The 22,632-nt window shown below is 38.8% G+C and overlaps 1 protein-coding gene across 1 annotated transcript in view; it reads left to right on the top strand.

The window, feature by feature from the left end:
- The window catches only part of SLC9C2 (solute carrier family 9 member C2 (putative)), an 88,330-nt gene that overhangs the window by 16,833 nt on the left and 48,865 nt on the right, over positions 1–22,632 (top strand). Inside the window, exons 5-12 of the mRNA XM_087420594.1 lie at positions 1,955–2,071; positions 3,276–3,437; positions 8,399–8,498; positions 10,829–10,972; positions 13,315–13,483; positions 15,835–15,916; positions 19,302–19,468; positions 20,298–20,411. Coding sequence (XP_087276720.1) covers positions 1,955–2,071; positions 3,276–3,437; positions 8,399–8,498; positions 10,829–10,972; positions 13,315–13,483; positions 15,835–15,916; positions 19,302–19,468; positions 20,298–20,411 — 1,055 coding nt within the window. The remainder of the gene's footprint in view (positions 1–1,954; positions 2,072–3,275; positions 3,438–8,398; positions 8,499–10,828; positions 10,973–13,314; positions 13,484–15,834; positions 15,917–19,301; positions 19,469–20,297; positions 20,412–22,632) is intronic.

The raw sequence follows: 22,632 nt of genomic DNA, 5'->3' as shown, positions 1-22,632 counted from the left end.
GCCAAAAGATAGTGGAGCAACACTTTTTTTTAAATTTTTTTTTTTTGGAGGAAGATTGGCCCTGTGCTAACATCTGTTGCCAGTCTTCCTCTTTTTTCTTCCCACAGCCCCAGTACATAGTTGTGTATCATAGTTGTAGAGTTGTAGCTCTTCTATGTGGGACACTGCCTCAGCATGGCTTGATGAGTGGTGAGCAGATCTGTGCCAGGATCTGAACCAGCGAACCCCAGGCCACCGAAGCAGAATGTGTGAACTTAACTGCTACGCCACTGGCCTGTGGAGCAACATTTTTAATGCACTAAAAGAAAAATACTGCCAGCTTAGAATTCTCAGTGAAAATATCTTTCAAAAGCAAACATGAAATAAAGACTTTCTTAAACATATAAAAGCTGAAAGTGTTTATCACCAGCAGACCTACACTACAAAAAATGTTAAAGGAAGTCCTTCAGGCAGAAAGAAAATGGTATCAGATGGAAATTTGGATCTATATAAAAGAATGGAAAGCACCATAATTGGTAAACATATGGAAAATATAAGACATTTTCAATCTCTTTAAAAGGTAATTAATATTTAAAGCAAAAATGATAGCAATCTATTGTGGAGTTTATCTGCCTCTCTATCCTTTATGTATGGCTTACATCCTTAGGATCATGAGTTGGCTGCTCAAGTTCCAGCCATCACATCCATATTTCAGGCAGAAAGAGGAAGAAGGGCAAGGTCCAGAAAGGTGCTCCTTTCATCTAAGTCACCTCTCCTCCCAAGAAATTTCCCAAAAGTCCTACTCAGTTACTTCTACTTATATCTCAGTGGCCACTCTTAGAAGCCCTGGAGTTGGAGAAAAATGGTTGTTTAGCCTGGCACATTGCCACCCTGAATAAAACCAGTTTTGTTACTAAGAAGAACAGAAGATGATACTGGATGGGCAACTACCAGTCACTATCACCCTACTCATAAATTATACATCACTAGCCAATTAATTTAATTATGTTTTCCATTAAACCTAACTATTAGTGAATGTTAAGTGCCAATAAGATTTTGTACTTAATTTTTTTATAACAGCTTTATTGAGATACAATCCACATACTAATAAAATTGATGCTTTTAAAGTGTACAATTCAGTGGTCTTTAATATATTTACAATTATGCAACCATAATCACCATCTAATTGTAGCACATTTTCATAATCCCCAAAAGAAATCTCATACCCATTAGCAGTCACTCCTTCCTCCCTCATCCCCCAATCCCCTGGTCACCACTACTCTGTTTTCTATCTATGGATTTGCCTATTCTGGACATTTCATATAAATCAAACCATATGTGATTTTTGTGTCTGGCTCCTTTCAGTTAGTATAATGTTTTCAAGGTTCATCCATGTTGTAAAATGGATCAGTCAGTACTTCATTCCTTTCTGTGACTGAATAATATTCCGTTGTAGGGACAGACCAGGTATGTTTATCCATTCATCAGCTGATGAACTATGGGTTGTTTCTACTTTTTGACTATTCTGAATAATGCTCCATGAAGATTCATGTACAAATTTTTGTATGGACATACATTTTCAATCCTCTTGAGTATATATCTAGAAATAGAATTGCTGGGTCATATTTTATAGTTATTTCTAAAATGTGATTCTTTTGGAGTCTAACGATTCATGCTTATTTAAGCTAAACTTAGTGTCCTGAGAAGTGTTTCATCTCATTCTGAAGCTCAAGTATGGTTTGAGGTCATGAACACTTCAAAGAGTGCTATTGTCATGCACCTTTGCCATTGGAGATATAGGAGGCACAACAGAGAAGTTAAAAAGTGGTGATTACGATTGTCTTACAGATCCATCCCAGTCATGGCTGCCTTCTTTTTTCCTAGCATATTCCTTCTCTTCTATTTTTGTGTTTCATGTGCAAGAGCATCATTTGCATGTACTGTATTAAATTATATTTTATATTTCCTTTTCCAGGCATTTCCAACATACATGCTGATATCATTAGAGGAGAATCAATGATCATCTGTGGCCTCACATCCATTGTTTTTGGAATTTTTCGGACCAACTTATTTCACATTTCCACGTTTGGGGGTAGGAGCATTCTTTTGTCTGTATATTTTCTAAAATCATTCTTCTTTGGTGCATTTCAATTCATACTGAAATTAAAATACATTTAAGATGTCTTCACTTTACTGCTTTTCCTGTACTTTATTCTTGGACCGATTAAAACAGTATATCAGGTAACAAGAAAATAATTACCATCTATGTGTTTTTTTGGACTTTAAGGGGGGAAAGAATGTTAAAGAAGTTATTTAATTTCCCTCAATATGCATGTGCACATGTGCATGCATGCACATACACATGTGTCATCTGGCTCAGATTTACTTCTTTCCTGGATCAATCTGGACCTCAACGAGTGGATGTTAAGAATCAACTTGGTTCTGGATTTGAGTCTGAGGGTGAAAGCAGAATGGTTCGAGCAGTATTGGAGAGTTAGGTCCTGGAACTGACACTAGTCAGATTCATGTGGTTAAAGTTCACCGGGACATGGAGCCTGTTGCCTTGCTACGTTTCCAGATGTGGTGTAGTAGAGAAAAAAAGGGGGAAAAATCACAGTATGAAGAGGGAAAAAGTGTCCTCCTGATATGTTTATGTGATAGTTGTAGGAGAAGAGAAGTACTAAAAGGAGAAAGAAATATTGGTGATAAAGAGAAGTTGGCAGTTCTTCTCCATGGGGGAGCCATAGGCATTTGGGGTGGGACAATCTTTGTTATTTAGGACTACTCTCAGCATTGCCTGATACCTGCTTACTAACTGCCACTGTTGTCCCCAGTTATTGTGCCTACAGAAAATTTCTCCTCTCCATTTCCGAAATGCCACCTGGGCTGGGGGCAGGGGTCACAAATGGACTGCAGATTGGTAGGGACTCTGGACACAGTTTGCTTGGCCTTGACATAGTTTGTAAAAAATTTGAATTTGGAGGTGCTTTGGTTGGACATTCACTCTCCAGTTTGTCACAGGCTTTTCACATTTATGGTCCCTGCCAGGCTCCTGAGGGCAGTTGAGTCTGCTGTCCCTGGATTGGCAAACCTCAAGCTGCAGACTGTAAGGGAAGTATATCCCCAGAGAGCCTCTTTTGCCAGGCTTTCATGGGAAACTCCCGTCTGCTGAAGAACAAGGTCCCCACTCGAAATCTGAAGAGAAAACCAAAGTACATAGACCCAAATGTCGTCAGTGAAAGAATCAATAAATTTATAGTTCAGCTTCTTTTTCTTTTCTTATTTTCTTTGTCTAGAGTTACACATAGTTGTGAGCCTCTCCTTGGACATTTTGGGAAGCATAATATGTGGATATTGGTGTGCAAGAATCATTGAGTTTATATTGACTGACTATTTTAGCAATACACGGACTAATGTCATTCTTTGCATTTCGATGGTGTACATGACTTTCTACATTGGTAAGGCAGAAACAAATACAAAAGTGAACTTTATGCATCTTTGTTTTCCCTTGACCTCAAATCCAGTTGCTTCTTTCCAACTACTTCCCCCTTGTTGTGGTCCCTCTGTGCATCTTGTCGTATTATCTTTCTGCCACCTCTAGCTCTTTCCTGGTTTGTTAACATCCCCTTAATTTCAACTCCATGTCCCTTTTCTTTGCATTTCTCCTATATGTGCTTGCTCTCTTATTCTTTCTTGAACCCCATCTTTTAACCTTACATTTAGTCACTGGCAGTCCCCTGCAAGAGGAATCAGCACTGAGCTGATTTCTGCTCTGACACTTAGCAACCCATCCCTGAAACAAGAAAGTTGGGAGAGATGCTCCTGAGGTCTTTTCCAGCTCAACGGTCTTCAATTCAATGGGTACCAAATTGAGGGTAGAAATGGCAGCCCTTCCCTGAGGCTAGGAGGCAGGAAAGGAGGGGAAGAAATGAGGGGTATTTGTATCTGGAAGAGAAGCAGGAGGGTGGACTAATAGCAGGTGTCAGAGTGCCCAGCACTGGTAGACCTTCAACAATCATTTGCTAGTTTAATCCAGTGATATTGGGACTTAAAGTTTTTACTGGCTTAAGGTAACCAGTCCCCAAAAGCCAAATAACTATGGCAAAATGGTCAAATTCTGCTTCTTCTCTCACCTCACACAGTGGAGCAATTTCCTTACATGAAAGACCCCAGGTTTCAAGAGGTTAATTACTCCTCTTTTCACCTCCAGTTACCTAAAAGCACTGCTTCCTCTACAGATAAATTGCCACTGGGTGTTGTCCACTGCCCTGAATCAGCAAAGCTATAGAAAACATTCACTGAAGGGTCATTTCCTTCAACTTTCTCCTTTTTTTTTCCCTCCCCTGTGAACCTTTAATGAATGCCTTAAATCTCTGAAGAAATTTTTTAAAATTTAATATTTGCATTTCTTCCACTAGACCATGAGTTCCTTGAGGGGAAGGCTGTCTCTTATTCATCTTTTATTTGTTCCCTTTTCTGTGTTCCCCTAGCCAAGCCTAGCACTTGCCATACACCCAAAAGTAATTTAACACATGTTGGTTGAATAAACCGATACTAGTCCTTGAAAAGCTTTGGAGTTAAGCAGACATGAGTTCAAATCCCAGCTTCACAATTTTTCAGTTTGGTGACCTTGGAATATTACTTAACCTCTCTAAAGTTCAGGTAGTTTCCTCATTTATAAACGTAGTATAGGGGCTTGCCCCACGGCCTAGTGGTTAAGTTCGGCGTGCTCTGCTTCGGCGGCCTGGATTCACGGGTTTGGATCCTGGGCGTGGACCTACACCACTCATCAGCCATGTTGTGTCAGTGACCACGTGCAAAGTGGAAGAATATTGGCACAGGTGCTAGCCCGGGGCTAATCTTCCTCAAGCAAAAAGGAAGACTGGCAACAGATTTTAGCTCAGGGCGAATCTTCCTCAGCAAAAAAAAAAAAAAAAAAAAAAAATTAAAGTGATATAAATTTATAGGGGTATTGCAGGCATTAGTGAGATAATGTGGGTTATGTGACTCATGCTGGTGTGCTGGAGATAGCACTTACTGGCTCACAAGAGCTGATTGTGCACATCTCTTTCCAACTCTATGCTGAAGTGGTATAGCGATTGGTAGCTTGAAATTGGCCATTGTGGGAGTATTTACACAATAGAAATTGACAGATACCTCCAATCAGTGCTTTTTTTTTTTTTTTTTGTAACCCACAGAGAGCTGGTTTTAAACATTTACTAGCACACCACTGGGTTCAAGGTAGGGCCGCCAATACATGTTGATTCCCTTCCCCTTTCCTTCTAAAAACTGGAGGTGCTTCCAGTCAGTGCTTGAGAAGCCTGGTAGAGATTCTCCTTCACAGCTCTCAGAAGGAGACACTGCTGCCAAAGCCTTGACCTTGGACCTCTAGCCTCCAGAACTGTGAGGCAGTAAATTCCTGTTGTTTAAGACACTTGTGGTACTCGGTGACAGCAGCCCCAGGAAACTAATACCCCTCCCTCTTTCATTACAGTTTCCTCTGCTTCAGGAATTAAAAAACAGCTTTGGACAGTCCTTTACTCTTACACTTAATCAGTTCCTAACAGCAAAGTCAGTAACAGGCACCATTATAAGGGGAAGTTCCATTGCCAGAAAGCTAAACATAGATAAAATTCTCATTTACACATTCTCTTATGTTACGTTTCTGTCATGTTATCTAATTATATTTTTTTCATTCACGAATGAACACACCGTCACCTGGCCTAAGTCCAGGGAGTGTCTGATTGAGGTTAGAGAGTCGCCTTTTTGAGCCTATATAGTGATTTCCATTTTTGTCTCTATTGTCTTAAATTCATGAAATCTGGACTTTTAGAAATCACTTGTATTGGCACATTCTTTCTTTTTCATGAAATAAAACAGTCAAAAAATTGCACAGACATTGCTACAAGGACAAAGGATGCAATGCTTATGGAACATTGTTGGTTGACAGGTAGTGCGGCTGGAAATATTAATGTATCAACCCATGGAAGAAAGTTTGAATTTAGTGTATGAAAGGCACTTTAAGAGAGTCAATGTATAATTCATGAAAGACAGTGGGTTATATAAAAGTCTAGGCCAGAGGCATGCCAAGAGAGGTGATGGGAGGGGTCTATCCTAGCAGGAGGAATAGTTTATCAAGTGACATTGTTCAGAATTTCTGGGGAATGGAGATAATAAAAAGCAGACAATTTTTAGTCAGTTTTCTTTGTTTTAAAACTCCCTACGAACAATGCTTCCCCTTCTTGCCTGCTCCTGCTGTCTCTTCTTCACGGTGTCATTGGTCTAGGCTACAGATGTCCAAGGCCTGCAGTCATCACCCTAGTTAGTATATTCTAGTTAGGAAACATCCCTTCCTGAATGCTGTTGCTTTTAAGGAAACAAAAATCTCTTTGATTCTCCTAGAGGAGGACATTCACTTTTTCTAGACCGGAGAGAGACAGAGATTGATTGAAAGAGCCACTTGTCTGCAGCATCAATTTTCTGTGATGATTTCTTTCCACTGAGTCAGAAAAACTTTACAACTCTATTTTTAACTCCTTGGGTTTATGCTAATGAAAATTACTTCCTTTATAACATGTTCCATGACTTTTCCCCCTCTTCTGGAACATTTAAAATACAATTTAATGTAATAGCATTTGTAATTTTTTAAAAACTTTGTTTTTCTAATTATAAAAGTAATACATGTTCATTGTAGAATTTTGGAAAAATTCTGAAAAGTCAGAGAAGACAAAAAAATCACCCATAAACCTCTGTTATAAATTTAACCACTGATACATTTTGGTGTATGTTCTCAGCCTTTAAAAAAAATACATACATTCACCCCACATATTCCTATAACATTGAGATTATACTAAATAAGATGATGTCGGTTTTAAAATAAAGTTATTTAGTGGTTTCCTCATAGGTGTTGTCTCTGAGTGACTGTTACTGAATATGATAAGCTTTAAAATTCAGTAATTCTAATTATAGGGAATTGGAAATAAGATTTCGAAAGACAGTTCCCAGCAGTACTAGTTTTATTATCGTTGGTTATTTATATTAAATTCAGTTAAATAAGTAGATAAAAAGACATCTAAAGTGGACTTGAGTGATTAGATAAACCAAAGAATAAAAAAATCCACTTCAAATTAACAAACAGTATTAATTTACTAAGCAGTAAAGTGAACATATAAAAACAATTAAGAGCATAAGGATAATGATTATTTTAAAAACGTACCGAGCACTTTTCATGTTACCTAATTTAAAGGCTTTTTTCTTTTGAGGAAGATTGGCCCTGAGCTAACATCTGTTGCCAATCTTCCTCTTTTTTTTTCTTCCCAAAGCCCCAGTACATAGTTGTAGTTCCTTCTATGTGGGACACCACCTCAGTATGGCTTGATGAGCGGTGACTAGGTCTGCGCCCAGGATCCGAACCAGGAGCCCTGGGCCACAGAAGTGGAGAGTGCGAACTTAACTGTTATGCCACCGGGCTGGTACCCCATGTTACCTAATTTAATCCTCACGACAACTCTATGAGGCATTATTCTTTTACACCCATTTTACAGAGGCAAGAACACAAATGGAGAAAGGGGAGGTCACATTCCCAGAGCAACCAGCTCTGCCCTGCTCCAAAGTGCTTCTGTTCCTACCTTGCCTGTTCTTTCCCTTCCTTTCTGTCTGTTTATAATATGCTATTTGAAGGCTCTGCAGCCTGGGACTGTTGGTTTTTATGATATTCAAACTTTTGTCATAGTTGGTTTTCCTGCCTCAGACTACATTTGTTCAGAGCCAAAGGAGTTACAATTTTAGGGGAGTCTATATCAGGCAAAAGGACAGCAGGCTGCAGGACCTGCGGTCACCATGGAAGCACTGAGCATGGACCACGACCCCTAGGACATGCAACACAACGTCCCTGAGGGGCTGGGCAGAGGCTGTGAAACTTCTTTTTCCATCAGCCCTAACCTCAGTGATGATCTACAGCAAAGTTGACAAACTGTGGCCCGTGGGCCAAATATGCCTATTTTTATACAGCCCGTGAGCTAAGAATGGTTTTTACATTTTAAAATGATTAAAAAAAAAAAAAACCCGAAAAAAGAATATTTTGTGGCATGCGAAAATTATGTGAAATTCAGTTTTAGTGTTTGTTATTTATTTGACAGTCATTCATTTACGTATTATCTGTGGCTGCTTAGGCACTGCAGCCGCTGAGTGGAGTAGTTGGAACAGGGACCGTATGGCCTGCAAAGACTACATATTTACTATATGATCCTTTACAGAAAAAGTTTGCCGACTGCTGATCTACAGGATTAGGCCAATCCCTTGAGGCAACTTTCCAAAAACTACTACTCTTAAAGTTTCCCGCCAATTATTCACTTAAGATAAAGTACTTCAGTATGCAGATTTGAAAGCAACTAACTTTATTCATATTTTTTCTCCACAGTGGAATTTTTGGGAATGTCAGGTATGGTTGCTTTAATCGCAGTAGGACTGAATTTGGATTCCTTAAGCTTTAAACCGAGGATGGAGTTCATAATTACTAAGTAAGTGTTCTAGTATGTATTTGGTATAGATCTCATAGAATTTTAGTGCTTAAATGGTTCTGCCTTCACGGACACTAATAAAATTCCCTTTTTATAACTTTTTTCTGCCTTTTAATATTTAATCTCACTACCAGTTATATTTGAAAAGAACTTAAGGTACCAAAAATTATTGACATTGATATTTCTATTATGAATAATGTGTCAGTGGCTCAGAGACCATACTGCTTTTTATGCATATCTCTTTGATAAAAATTTACTTTGAATTGTGGGAAGTTTAAAAAATACTATATTCCTTTGTTTCCTTCATAATGACCTGAATGACAGTATCCCAATATGGGAAGAGCTAGAAAAGAAAGGTAGCAGAAAGATTCAACACCAGCAAAACTCTTACCTCCCCTTTACACCTGGTAATGCAAGTTGTCATATGGACATCTCTGGACAGAGGGAAAACCATTTGCCTGTCTTCTCAGACAAATGAGTTAGCCTTTCTCTGAGAGACTGGGCTAAATTACAGAATTGTTTCAGAATTATTTAACACTGAATCATAGTCTAGTGTAGAAATTCTCACATCAGAAGAAAGCAAATGTTGAAATGAGAAAACTAAACCATAATCTTGAGTTTTCCCATGAAGATTCATTTCTTTACTGTAAAGGACTATCCATTCTTCTGAAATTATGTCCTTCCTACTTTTTGAGTGTTTAAAACGATATTTCTTTTATGAAATTCCAGTGATAGAAGATGGTACTTTTTTTTATAACTCTACTTGGCAAAAGAAAAAGATTGGCACCTGTAACTATACTAGTTTTGAGGATATGTGAATGACAATTTACGAGTTGTTGAAATCCAGAAGCTTGGGAAGAACCAGTTCATAGAACATATACTTTTTGTCTGAATTTGGACAGTTTCCTAAGCTCAGTCATACTGTCTGTCAGCATCATTATAAATTACTATTCAATCCATTCAATTGTTTATTCTGTCACCTATTTAACCAATCCTTTCTTAATGTCTCCTGTGGCCTGGACATTGTATCTTAGGTTTGGAGCCATGAAAATAAGTCCCTTCTCAGACGGTGCTCGTTGTTAAGTGGTGGACATGTTTATGTAAGAAACTAATACTAAGTGTAAATAATTATATGTTTATTGGGATACTACTATATGTAAAGCATTTTTTTCAGGTCCCATGGAGACATTTAAAAAAGTATTCTACTCAGTCAGTTACTCATCATTTGTGAATTTTCAGGAAATGAAGCATTGGGGTTTGAGACTCATACCTTTCCCTTCTAGGAGCTCTGAATCAATTGAATCAAGAGATAGGATTCAGAGTATCTTCTTGACTGGAGTAATGCTGTATCAGGGAACATGGTTTATATCTGCAGCTAAAATGAGGCTTCCTAACACTTCTGTCCAAGTGTAGATTTTGAGACCCACCTATAAGGAGACTGGTTTGTGGGACAGACACACTCACCCAGTCAGCTGAAAGGGAAAGTCTCAATAGAAGGGACCAGGAGGAGGCGGGACTTGAGAGCTGCCTGTAGAAATCAGACCTGGCCCTGACCTAGGCCCGTTACCACATGGAACCAGAACAGCCCCAAGCCCTAACCACTGTGTTCTGGGCTACTCAGTAAGAGCCTTTGGGGGTGGGGCTAGGCGTGTAGATTTTTGGAAAGCAATCTGGGTGGTTCTAATGCTCTTCTCTGCTTAAGAATCATGGTGGTGTAGACAGTCGGCACTGTAGGGATTCAGAGGAAGATCATTTCCAGTAAGAGTGCTTTGGATGGTTTTGTGAAGAGTATGGATTAGAGTTAGCCTTACAAGGGTGTTAGGAATTCCGTAGATGGGAAAGCAGACAGGAGAGACTTTCAAGGTAAGGGATTTTCCTGCAAATCACAAAGGGAGAAGTTGTGCAGAGGGTGTTGAGGTGATCCAGTCACCTATCACAAAGTCAAGGTTAGCTAGGTGGATCCTTGCAGCAACCTCAGCTCTGGGTTTAGCTGTGGCAGGACTGACAGCTGATACGATACCAGCTGACATCAGTGAAACTGTCACATCACCAAGCTGGGGGCGTGGGGATCCTTATTTTTCTAACTTGCTCTTGCTGTTCTGTTGTGAGAAGCAGCCCCCAGGTTGGTGTGATGAGGGTAATGGGCAATATGGAACTGGGTGTATCTTAATTCCAACAAAAGACTTGTAAATGTTGATTGTAACAGTGATGGAGGAAAAGACCTCTGCTAAGGCAAGAACGGCAGATATGTGGTACATGCTTTTATTTGAAAAAGAAACTATTTAAAAAACACGTTGTTGAAAATGTAATTTCCTTTCCATTCATCCTAGGTTCCTCATAATGTTTTCATCTGTATACCAACATTTAATATATACTTTCTTTGGCATTGTAATTGGGTGTGGAGAAATGAAGTATTTTGGATTTCACACTGTAGTTTTCATGCTCATCTTATTTACAACAGTGAATCTTGTAAGGTAAGAATTATATTTTAAAGTTTGCTCACTGGACTTAGGTTCTTGAGCCCAGAATTATAATTGGGAAGCAGTGGGTTATAGCAAAAAGAGCTCTGGACGTGGAGTCAGGAAACCTGGGTTGTTGTCAAGGTCCTGACAATAGCTTGCTGCGTGACTGGGGTAAAGTCTGTTTACTCTTCAAGTTTCATCTGTTAAATAAGAAGGGGCAGAACAGCAGCATCAGGATAACACATGAGCTTGATAAAAATGAAAATTCATGGGCCCATCCCAGTTCGCTGAATTGAATCTCTGGAGATGAGGTCCAGGACACTGTTTCAACATGCTTGTTAAAGTTTGAGCATCACTGGACTAGATTAATGGCTTCTAACACTTCTGTTGACTTTCCTCATCATTTATTATTATCATAGCTATGATAAAGCCATTTATTAATATGTATTATGTCATTAATATTAATACAACTCTGTGAGGTAGGTGTTATATTATATTGCATCATTTCACAGATGAAGCCCAGAGAGGTTAAAAACTTGCCTAGAGTCACCCAACTTGTAAGGACAGAGTTTGCATTTAAACTTGACTCCAACAAACATGCTGTTTCTAGAATGACATTTCCCACTCGTGGTAGTTGTGTCTTCCATAAGAATTCATGACAGTGTCTCCAAAAACATTGTCATTTCCACTCAGGATAGGCCTGGCCAAGGGAGCTTACTTTATAAGTTGTTCTCATGGAATATTGCTTCTATTGACTCTGAAGGCACTGCGTGCAACTCAGATAGTCCGTCCCACACAGAAAGATGTGTATGCAATTTATGTTTCTTTCCACTGTGGGAGCTCATGTGCAAGTTAAGATTGATCACAGAGAATGAAGAAAGATATAGGGCTTTCTGCACATTATTGGACTCAGCTACACATTCATGATCTCATTTCAACTTCATAACGACACTAGGAAATAAGAATTATCATCTTCATTTTATAGACAAAGAAACTGGCCAAGAAAGGCAAAGTACCTTGCCCAAGGTCAAATGGTTAGTGAGTGCCAGAGATTTTGTGCGAACTTATGGTTCCATCTCACTAGAGGAAAGGCTTTAATGGAGGTAGTCATCCTAAGGGGCCCTCAAAGTATGGGTGGGCTTTCCATAAGAGACTTGTTGAGAAAAACATTTCAGAGAGGATGCGCCAAATAAAGGCCTGGACATAATAATCATTTCTAACATGTACTGGGTGCTCACTACATTCAAACATCATTCTAAGCCCTATGAGTGTTGCCTCATTTACTTGAGTCTTCATGATAATCCTTTGAGGCAAGTACAATTATTATCTCCATTCTGTAGATGAAGTGATGGAAGCTTAGGTTAAATAACTGGCTTAAGTTTACATAGTTAGTGAATTTGAACCCAGGTAGACTGACTCCAGAGCCTTTGCTATACTACTTCTCTGCTTTTGGTATCAGGAAACGACATAAGTTGTTCTATTTTGGCTGGACTCAATGGTATTTTAGAGAAAGATTCTTTAGTAGGGCTGAAAATGTTGGTAAGAATTACTTTGCAAAAGGCTTAAATGCAAGGAAGAAAAGTTTGCCCAAACGAATTGTATACATTATAGATGGTAATTGTAGATTTTCTGTTTCTCAATGACAGGAATTCTCAAATTGTCTTGTGAAGTTCTCAACTGAGCAACTGATATACACTGTATTTTTTGAGGCTGAGAACATGTCAATTTTATTTCTGCTGAAATCTCATTTGAAGGACAGCACTGATATTCTTTTGATGCAGGGCCCCCAAAGATAGATTCTAAATTTTGGCACAGCATCCTGTAGAAAAATGATTTATAGAGAAAGATGGCATAAATTGAAGTTATTTATGTGATATTTAGTGTATGATTCTTGTGGAAGCTCAAGAAAAATTTGGTTGAGCTAAGATTATTAACGTGTCTACAATAAGTTTACTTTTTGGCTATGACATGCATGTCCTCTCAGCCTAATTTCTGAATCCAGTCATGGCCTTCCAGTGACTAGATTGAGCTTGTCAATGTTATTTGAAGAAGTTTCCTTGCAGGAATTTACTACCAAAATCCAAACAGTACGCAGTAGTGTTAATGATAATTCCTTATATTTGTGTAGAACTTCTAGCATGATTTTTCAAGATTTGAGTATTATATGCAAAATTTAGACAGTAGATTTGGTTAGTTCCAGAAAGTTTGAACAACAGATCAATAAACTGGATTATTTTATATGAAATTAAAAATATGAAATTTTATATGAAATGTAATATTTAGTGTATAATTTCAATGTGAATAACATTAATACACAAGGTGTGATTTTAAAAAAAACGTTTTTTTCTCCACAGGTTGCTAACTGTTGTGTTAGTGAGCCCTATTCTGATGCATTTGAGTTATGAATATAATTGGAGATGGGGAGTTGTGATAGCATGGTCTGGAATTAAAGGAATTTTTAGCTTACTCTTGGCTCCTGATATTCATAATCTGGCTGAACAAAAAATAGAGTCACCACAAATGGTAGGAAAACATCATGTCTCATGATTATTTATATTTATTTATTTTTATTTATTTTGTAGCACTTGTCATCTTACCCAATAATAAAGTTAACCTTTTGTTTTTTGGTGAGGAAGATTTGCCCTGAGCTAACATCTGTGCCAATCTTCCTCTATTTTGTTTGGGTCATCACCACAGCATGGCCGGCAAGTGGTGTAGGTCTGTGCCTGGGATCTGAACTGTGAACCTGGGTCGCTGAAGCAGAGTGTGCCCAACTTAACCACTAGGCCACAGGGCCAGCCCCTAAAGTTAACCATTTTTTAAATTAGATTTGAAAAATACATTCTTTTAAGTAGAAAGCAACTTTCAGAGGAAAGTTTATTTATGATGACAGTGTGAATGTGACCAAAAATCAAGTAATTGTTATGGATGTGGGAGTCAGATGGACTTGTGATCTGATCCTGGCTTCACCATTCACAGGCTGAGAGACCTTGGACAAGTTTCCCAGACTTGTGGAACCTCAATTTCCAGTTGGGGATTGAGGTGATGCTTAGTCAAATATCTGACATTTAGTAAATGCCCAATAAATGTTATTGAGCATGTAAATGCTGTTTTTTGATAGCTGTCAGGAAGCATGAAAAAATAATACCCTATCTAGAGCATTCCAATCCCTATAGCTATTAGAGCAAAAACTGAAATGCTGGTTAAATATACTAAGAGAAGAAAGATTTTGTAAATTTTTGAATTAAGGATCTAGTTATATTTATGTATTTAGGCCTAATTTTTAAAAATTAATTTCTTGAGAAATTTTGGCAGAAGATTACATTATCTGTAATCTTCTGCCAAACCAACAAAATCTTCTGTAACCAACAAAACTTGGTTTCCTTTCCAATCTCTCAGAGCCTTTTCCCCATGGCTAGCTGGTGGATTTCTGGGCAATCTGGTGGTGGCAGCGTCTTGGTGCTGAGACGCCAGGGAAGATCCAAAGAGCCCGGTGCATCTGCTGACAGCATTAGGGCACCTCGTCATTTGTGACAGTACTGTGTGAGCTAGCTGGAGAAGTTGCTAGAAATCCCGAGAACACCCCCACCACCTCCCAGTCAGATGAATACCAAACCTGCTTCTAGGAGGGAGAAAAAGCGCTTGAATAATGTGGTTTAAGAACACCTGCACACCTCCCGAGGAACTTTAATCTGGAGGTAGACGTACAGAGTTTCCTGATATTATCCAATTTGCAGCTCAGGATTTTCTCTTCTTTGCTATTTTCCTCCTGTCCTAGAAGACCCCAGAAGTACGGTATTTTTAAAATATCTTCTTTTTGGGAGCAACTATTACCCTCTCCATCTGGCATGTGGAGAAATCAAAACAAAGAGAATAGCATGTTAGGTCAGGGAGTCAGATGCCCTAACTCCCAAAAGAGAAGTCCTCTTTTTAATGGAGTATCATATTCCTCACCATCTTTCCTGTGGATTTACACTTTATACCTGTGGACGTGGTCTGGGAATTAAATTTGGAGTTCAAACAAACCTGTGGTGTTCAAAGACTTTGGGTCCTTCCATGCTCCAAAGGAAAAGTATAATAACCAACATCTGAGCTTCTTCAGTTTTTGTTTGTGCAAAGAATTGGCCTAAAACCAAGTCAATGAAATATTAGCTAACATTTGACTATGGTTTTGTAGTGTTTCCCAAATCTGTCTGATGTTAAGAATCCCTTTGATGTCACCCCAGACCTACACACACAGAATCTGCGGGGAAGAAGCATGGGAGGCAGTATCTTAAGGAAGCACTTTAGGTGCTTCTAGTTTTCAGTCAAGTTTGGGAAACACTCTCTGAAGGACATATTGCTATTAACTCCATTTTTCAGTGAAGGACACAAGGCTCAGAGTGGTTAACTGGCCCCGAATTACCTGGCTAATAAATGGCAGAGCCAAGGCCTACAAATGTGCTAGTGTTTCTGCACGGCATCTCTCCAGACCCCACCACAGTTCCTGCCTGCTTCTTCGGAGCCTCTTGTGCCGCTGTGGCAAATGCTTGTGGCAGGTGCACACTCCTGTCCCACCTGTGGTCAGCACCGCCTGCTGTTGCTGAGGTTTCTCCCCACCCTGCAGGTTCCACAGCCAGGCCTGTGATGGCTGCCACCTTGCTGGCTTTGTGTGGCTGCTGCTGAAAGCAGCAGCTGTGGAGAGCTCTTCTCTTAATGCTCTTATCCCTCCCAGAATCCACAAAATCTATTTTTTTCTCATTAAGATTGAAAACTAATTTCCACCCCAGTGTATTACATTCAAGCAATATCTACAAAACAACTACAAAATTTGCCTCAATTTGGACAACTGATTAATGTTTTGGTTCTAACTATTTGTATGTTTTGTTTTTAAGTTTATATTGTATATACAAGTAATATCGTTAATGACTATGGGAATAAATTCATACATGATGACTTATTCGGCCAGGACATTAGGTAAAGTATATCTATCTTTCATTAGTTAACTGGGGAGAATAATGCAAATAGATTATTGTTGGGGGTCAGGGGGACATTTCTTATGGAGCTCAAGGAATTGATTATGAAATCATTCATTTTCATTCACTCATTATTTATGGAATATGTATTAATTGGGATATTAGTTCAGCCAGTTTAACAGAAATCACATTAACAGTGGCTTAAACAAGATGAGGGTTTTTTTTCCCCCTCCATTGAAAAGTCTGGAAGAGTGGGATGGTCTGCTCCATAAAGTTGTCCAGAGATCCAGGATCCTTCTCATTTGTTGCTCCTCTACTCCCTGGAGTGTTGCTCATATCTGCTGGGTACAAGCCAGCTCACTACCACTATATCTTCAATCCAACCAACTGGAAAGGGAAAATGGGGGAGGTGGCAATGGAGGGTAAGCAGCTTCCTTTTAAGGGCACAATCCAGAATTTGTATATATCATTACCACTCACATCCCATTGGCCAGAACTTAGTCATATGGGCACACATGGGCAAGGGAAGCTGGGAAATATTATCGTTACCTGGCTGGCCATGTGTTCAGCGAAAACTCAGAGATTCTATTGGTAAAGGAAAAAGAGGAGAATGGATATTGGGAGACAATTAGCAGGCTCTGCCACAGTTGCCTATTTCTAGAAGAAATTTGAGGCTATTGATAATAAAATGCATAAATATGATAAAATAACAAATAGATACATGGTCAATAGAGAAATCCAGAATGAGATAATCAGTGGCTGTGGGGTCAAGGGGGTAGGGGGAGGGCAGGGGTGGGATTACCCAAAGTCTTAGAGTAGGACCTTAGTATCATCCCATATCCCATGGCCTGGTCCTCAGCTTTGCTGGTGCAGAGAGCTGATTCTGTCAGCGCATCCAGAATTGATTGACTGCTGGAGATTTACATACACTGCACTCACAGGAGAATATGGATAAAGCAGAAAATCAATTTATTAATTTATAATGAGGAAATTTCTTTCTATGTCTGAAATAATTGTGATCATTATTCAGGGTATTCACCTTTAACACCAATTTCCTTGATAAACCAAATTAGTAATTAGAAGGTTTCTTGGAAAGCATGGAACTAATGAGAGGTCAGTGGAAGTATAATGTTGAAGGAAAATTCTTCTAAATGGGCAAATAGCTTGGTGAATTTACCCTATCCTACGCACAAGAGACATCACTTCTCTGCTTGTGTCTTTTCACAGGCCTGTCCATTCCTGAAACTATACCCCATCAACACTATTGCAGAACTTCCTGTGACAGCCCACCTCAAAGCCAGGGGCTCTAGTATGTGAATAGGGCTAGTAAATGGGGCAGATTTCTGGCAACTCTCTTTTCCCTAGTTATGGGTTTGTTCTTATTTGCAGTGGAAAAGTGTGCTTGGATCAGCAAAAGCCTACACTGGAGCATAAGTGAAGTTAGTTCGATCCCTGAAGGCTTGCTCACATCTCCCTTACCACCAATTTCCTTTGGCTCCCAGGGATCCAGACCCACTCTGCTCTCTTTGCTTAGGATACAACATCTAGGTTTCTCCCATGCTTTCTTCCTTGTGCATCCTCCTACTCTGATACTCAAAGGCAAGACCAACAAGGGGTTTTACTATCATGGTAATGTTTTTTTCTTCTCTTATAAATTTTTGATTGTGTTAACTAATTCTCAGAATTTTCTTTAATTTATTAGGAAACAAATAAATTAGCAACTTTATCCTCTCAGAATCAATGCTCATCCTTTCTAGAAATACTATCTGGCACACGTTTAACAAGTATTTGACAGAATTGAGTTTTATCGTAAGAGTTTCAAACCAACTTCCTCCACTGGTCTAATGCTTTTAAGAGATCCCTCCTCATACTCTTCCAGGATCCTCTTAAACACGGAGTTCATTCAAATGTATTGGTGCCACCAAGTGGTCCACATATACTCATGTTTCCCCAGAGCAACTGGAAAGTGGCTGTTGCTCCATCATATGGGTAGGATGTAATGAGGCAAATGAATAAATTTTCTCCTTGTGTGATCTCAGCCATGGGAATTTTAATTTTATTTATTTATTTATTTATTCCCCCAAAGCCCCAGTAGATAGCTGCATGTCATAGCTGCACATCCCTCTAGTTGCTGCATGTGGGACACGGCCCCAGCATGGCCAGAGAAACGGCACGTCAGTGCGCGCCCGGGATCTGAACCCGGGCCGCCAGCAGCGGAGCACGCACTCAACCGCCAAGCCACGGGGCCGGCCCATCAGCCATGGGAATTCTAAATCCAAAACTTGGGCCGGCTCCGTGGCTTAGCGGTTAAGTGCGCGCGCTCTGATGCTGGCGGCCAGGGTTCGGATCCCGGGAGCGCCCCGAGGCACCACTTCTCCGTCCAACGCGAGGCCGAGTCCCACGTACAGCAACTAGAAGGATGTGAACCTATGACATACAACTATCTACTGGGGCTTTGGGGGGGAAAAAATGAATAAATAAAATCTTTAAAAAAAAAAAAAAAATAAATCCAAAACTGACAGCTTCTAATTCTTCAGCATACAGTCACATCTTTGCTTTGGACCATAGTGAACTGAGAGGGATATGCCTCCAGACCTCTTTGAATCTCCCAAATTTCAACTACTATTATTGTACATAGTGGCCTGAAGAGAAGGCAATAAAGCTAAACTGAGACATTTAGAAGCCGTTTTAACTCTTTATTTTGTATACAATTACAAAGAGAGAACAGTTTTATTGAGATGGAATTCTGAGTGAGTAGTCTAAGCTCACTCACTTATTAAATTCTTCTTTTTGGTCGGCGAGCCTCATAACTGTAACTTCGAATTCATACCTCAAGAAAATACAAACAGCTGCAAGTTCTGGACATGTAGATTTGCTGGCCAGGGAACAGAGAGGTTAGATCTGAGGGATCCCTATTGCAGTGGCCTTTAAATTTTATTATGTATAAGAATCAGTTGGAGAACGTGTTAAAATGCAAATTCCCAGGCCAATCTGATTCTCCAGGTATGGGGTGGAGCCCAGGAATTTGCATAGTTTAATAAGTAACCCTTCTACCTGTGGAAGACACAGGTAGTTTTCTACACTTTGAGAAATACTGATTGGGTGTCTTGAAATAGCGAGTCATGTCTCTAGCTATAGGGAACGAAAGGAAACTTGTAAAACATTCTTTAGCAATTGAGAGAGATAAAGGTGAGCTATACAGCCAAAAGGAAACAGATAGTTGGATAATCTTCTGGAAAATTTTAGGCAAAAAGTTGTCCTTGCTCTAAGCACTCTGGTTTGGCTATGCAGGTGATGCCAAGATCTCACTACATCATGCAACATTTTTGCTTCCCCTTGCCGTCTTTGCAGTTTTCTATTAAGACGCTTGCTTTTCTTTGTCACAGGTTTGTGTGCTATTTCCCTTCCAAGACAAATGGCCATGCAAAATGCCATTAACCACATACAGGAGATAATACAGAACACGATCACTTTATTTAAAACAGAAAAAATTTTGACAAATGTTAATTGGACGTTAGTAGAAGAAAAAACGAAGATTGAATACAACATTTCTGTGAGTTGATACCTGGCAAAAAATACTCCTCCTTTCCCTCCCTGGGTCTGCCTCTCTTGCTTTAGTTTATATAAAAAACTTGATTCTGCTAATTAAATGTCAGAAAACTGAGGGGGGATATATTTGCTAGCTTTGCTATCTTGGTGAAAAGACTCCTTTGTATTCTCTCTCTAAAGAGAAGGTCTTGGTGATCTAGCCTTATTTGACAAATATAGGAGAAGTGATGTTTTTACAAACTGGCTGGTTGAGTAACTATGAATGGCCTCTGCCAAGCTGATGTTTCCAGTTGGTTGAGGAACTATGTCTCTCCTCGTAGAAGTGTTATAAAAAGCAGAAAGCAGGGGCCGCCTGGCAGCGTAGCGGTTAGGTGCGTGCGCTCCGCTCTGGTGGCAAGGGGTTCACAGGCCCGGTCCAGGGCATGCACCGAGGCACCCTTGTCAGGCCATGGTGTGGCGGCATCCCATATAAAGTGGAAGAAGATGGGCACGGCTGTTAGCCCAGGGCCAATCTTCCTCAGCAAAAAGAGGATGTTAGCTGAGGGCTGATCTTCCTCATTAAAAAAAAAAAAAAAAGCAGAAAGCAGAGGCCACTTCAGAAAGCAAACAGACAGGTTTGGGGAAGAATTTGGCTTCTAAATTTCCCCAGATGGATAGTTACTCCACCACAATTGAAAGCAGCATTTCTTACATGGAGAACCTTATCCAGTATAGTCCTTCATTTTAGCAATTCTGATTTGAGTTATTGGAATCTTTGTTGAGTGAAGCATTTGACAGCTCCTAAGCATTTTTACTTATTTTTTAACTTTATCTCTGTGTGTTTTTAAACTTAGTCTGATACTGTTCAGTTTTCCCACCTTTCACATGATAAAAAAGAGAAGGAAGAGTCCCCAACGGATGAAGTTTTAATAGAAGAAGCCAGACTGCATGTAGCTATAATACAAATGGTTGGTACCGTTCATATAATCTGCTTTTTCTTTTCTTTTCTTTTTGCAATACTTTTAATTCTTACGTATGGCTTTCAGGTGACCAGAAAATTGTTTCGCCTTTGATAGTCTATTAATTAAAATGTATGTTTTAAAACAAACAAGTTTATGATAGCTGTTAAAATTTATTTTTGATTTATGAAAGTTAAAAAATAAAAAATTTAAGCTTTACATTCAAGTCATAAATCTTATTATTCTAAGTCTAGCAAATTTTAGCAGTTCACTTTTTTCTTTCTTTTATTTTATTGAGGACATATTGGCTTATAACAGCAGTTCAATGTTGAGGGGTCTTTGAATAATGTTTGGTGACATTTATGTACTTAATTATATGTCTTCGAATATTTGAAACTGCTTTTATAAATTTAAGAGATTTGAGTTCCTTTTATATAAAATTCTCTCAAGTGTTCATCTAACTCTTGTAAATCTAATAAGTTAAAATAAATCTAGTGAATCAAAAATTCTCTTAAAATATTTGATTAAAAAAATAATAAAATAAAATATTTAAGATTTAATATTCAAATGTTCTAATATAAACCTAGGAAGATTAGAAGGTAAAATCAAGTTTAAATCAACTTATCAAATTGCACATTTTAAATTGGAATTATATCCTATTAGGATAAATTTTATTTAAAATTACAAGTATATAAAATACTCATTATGCCCAGAGTCCTTCTTTTTTACTTTCATTTTAAAACTTATTATTGTGAAGAATTTCTAACATATACAAAAGTAGATATGATAGTGTAATGAACCCCCATGTACCCAACATCCAGCCTTAAAAACCATCCACACATGACCAACCCTGCCCTATTTACACTCTCATTCACTCCTCCACCTTCCATATTATTTTGAAACAAATTCCAGATAGCATATCGTTTCAGCTGTAAATATTTCAGTATGTATCTCTAAATTTTAGTCTTTTAGAAAACATTGTAAAATACTAATATTGCACCCAAAAACTAATAATAATCCCTTAATAGCATCAAATATCGAGTGGATCAATTTTCCAATTATCTCATAAATGCATATTTTCAGTTTATATTTTTAAATTGGATTTCAACAAAATTCACATGTTGCAATTAATGGATATATCCTTTAAGTCTCTTTTAATTTATAAATTCCTTCTCATCTTTCATTTTTTTCTGTTGAAGAACATATTTCTTAATGCAAAAATATTAATATATATTTTCATTCTTTTAAACATTTCTATATTTAACTAAAAATGTTCTCAGAGTTTGAAAGGCTCTTACCCAGAGAGTAAAGTATGGTCACAAATTCTTTGCAAAGCCTCCTATTAAGAGGTGGTTTCTATATCTCCCCCACTCCCTGCATTGAATTTAGGTTGTTCTTGTGACTTGTTTTGACCAATAAAGTGTGGCAAAAGTGACTTGGGGAATATTTTGGAGCCTAGGCCTTGAGAAGATTTGCAGCTTCCACTTTGAATACCACCCTGAGATTGTCATGTGAGGAAGGAGGCCTAGCTTCTGAAGAATGAGAGGCCACGTAGAAGTAAACTGAGGCACACAGCCAAGAGTCAGGATCTTACCACCAGACTTGTGAATGAGAAGCTATATTAATTCAAGAGTTAGGCAATAGACGTAACCTCTTGATGCTAAAAGATGCAAAGAATTTGTGACCATATTTAATGTACCACAGTGTGCTCAATGGTCACAAATATTTATACCCCTCCTCCAAGCAAAATACACTCATCCTTTTCTAAGACCTACCCGAAAGCTTCATCCTATTATGATGTCACACTCAGGTCTAGCATCTCATGATTTGCATTTGGTCTAGGTATGCTGAGACTCCTGGGTTCTGTCTCCTTAAGTATGGTTCCTTTTGATCCAGAGACCTGTGAACTTAAAAGACAAGTTATCCCTCTACCCCCCATCCCCCCATTTCTGTTCAAGAAGAGGAAGGACATGAAGCACTGATTAATCACTGGTCCATGGCAATTTTGAAATCCAGCTGGGCATATAAATTAGTTCTCCTCATTCTTTCCATTTCCGTAGGAAATAACCCATGTTTGTAGGGGAGCAACCTTCTTTGCCTGATTTCTGCTGGTAGAAACTTGGAGGTTTCTATTCATTTAGAACTGTTTCTGTCTTTTCTGGTTCAATATGATACAATTTCCTTAAAAACTTGTGTTTTTCTCGATGAATCTGATTATAGTCTCCTCCAC

This window comes from Ceratotherium simum, chromosome 2, assembly GCF_057802395.1.
Source record: "Ceratotherium simum simum isolate JZ-2026a chromosome 2, ASM5780239v1, whole genome shotgun sequence".
Taxonomy (NCBI): Eukaryota; Metazoa; Chordata; class Mammalia; order Perissodactyla; family Rhinocerotidae; genus Ceratotherium; species Ceratotherium simum.
The sequence above is the reverse complement of the archived record's forward strand: the minus strand, read 5'-3'. Positions and strand labels throughout refer to the sequence as shown.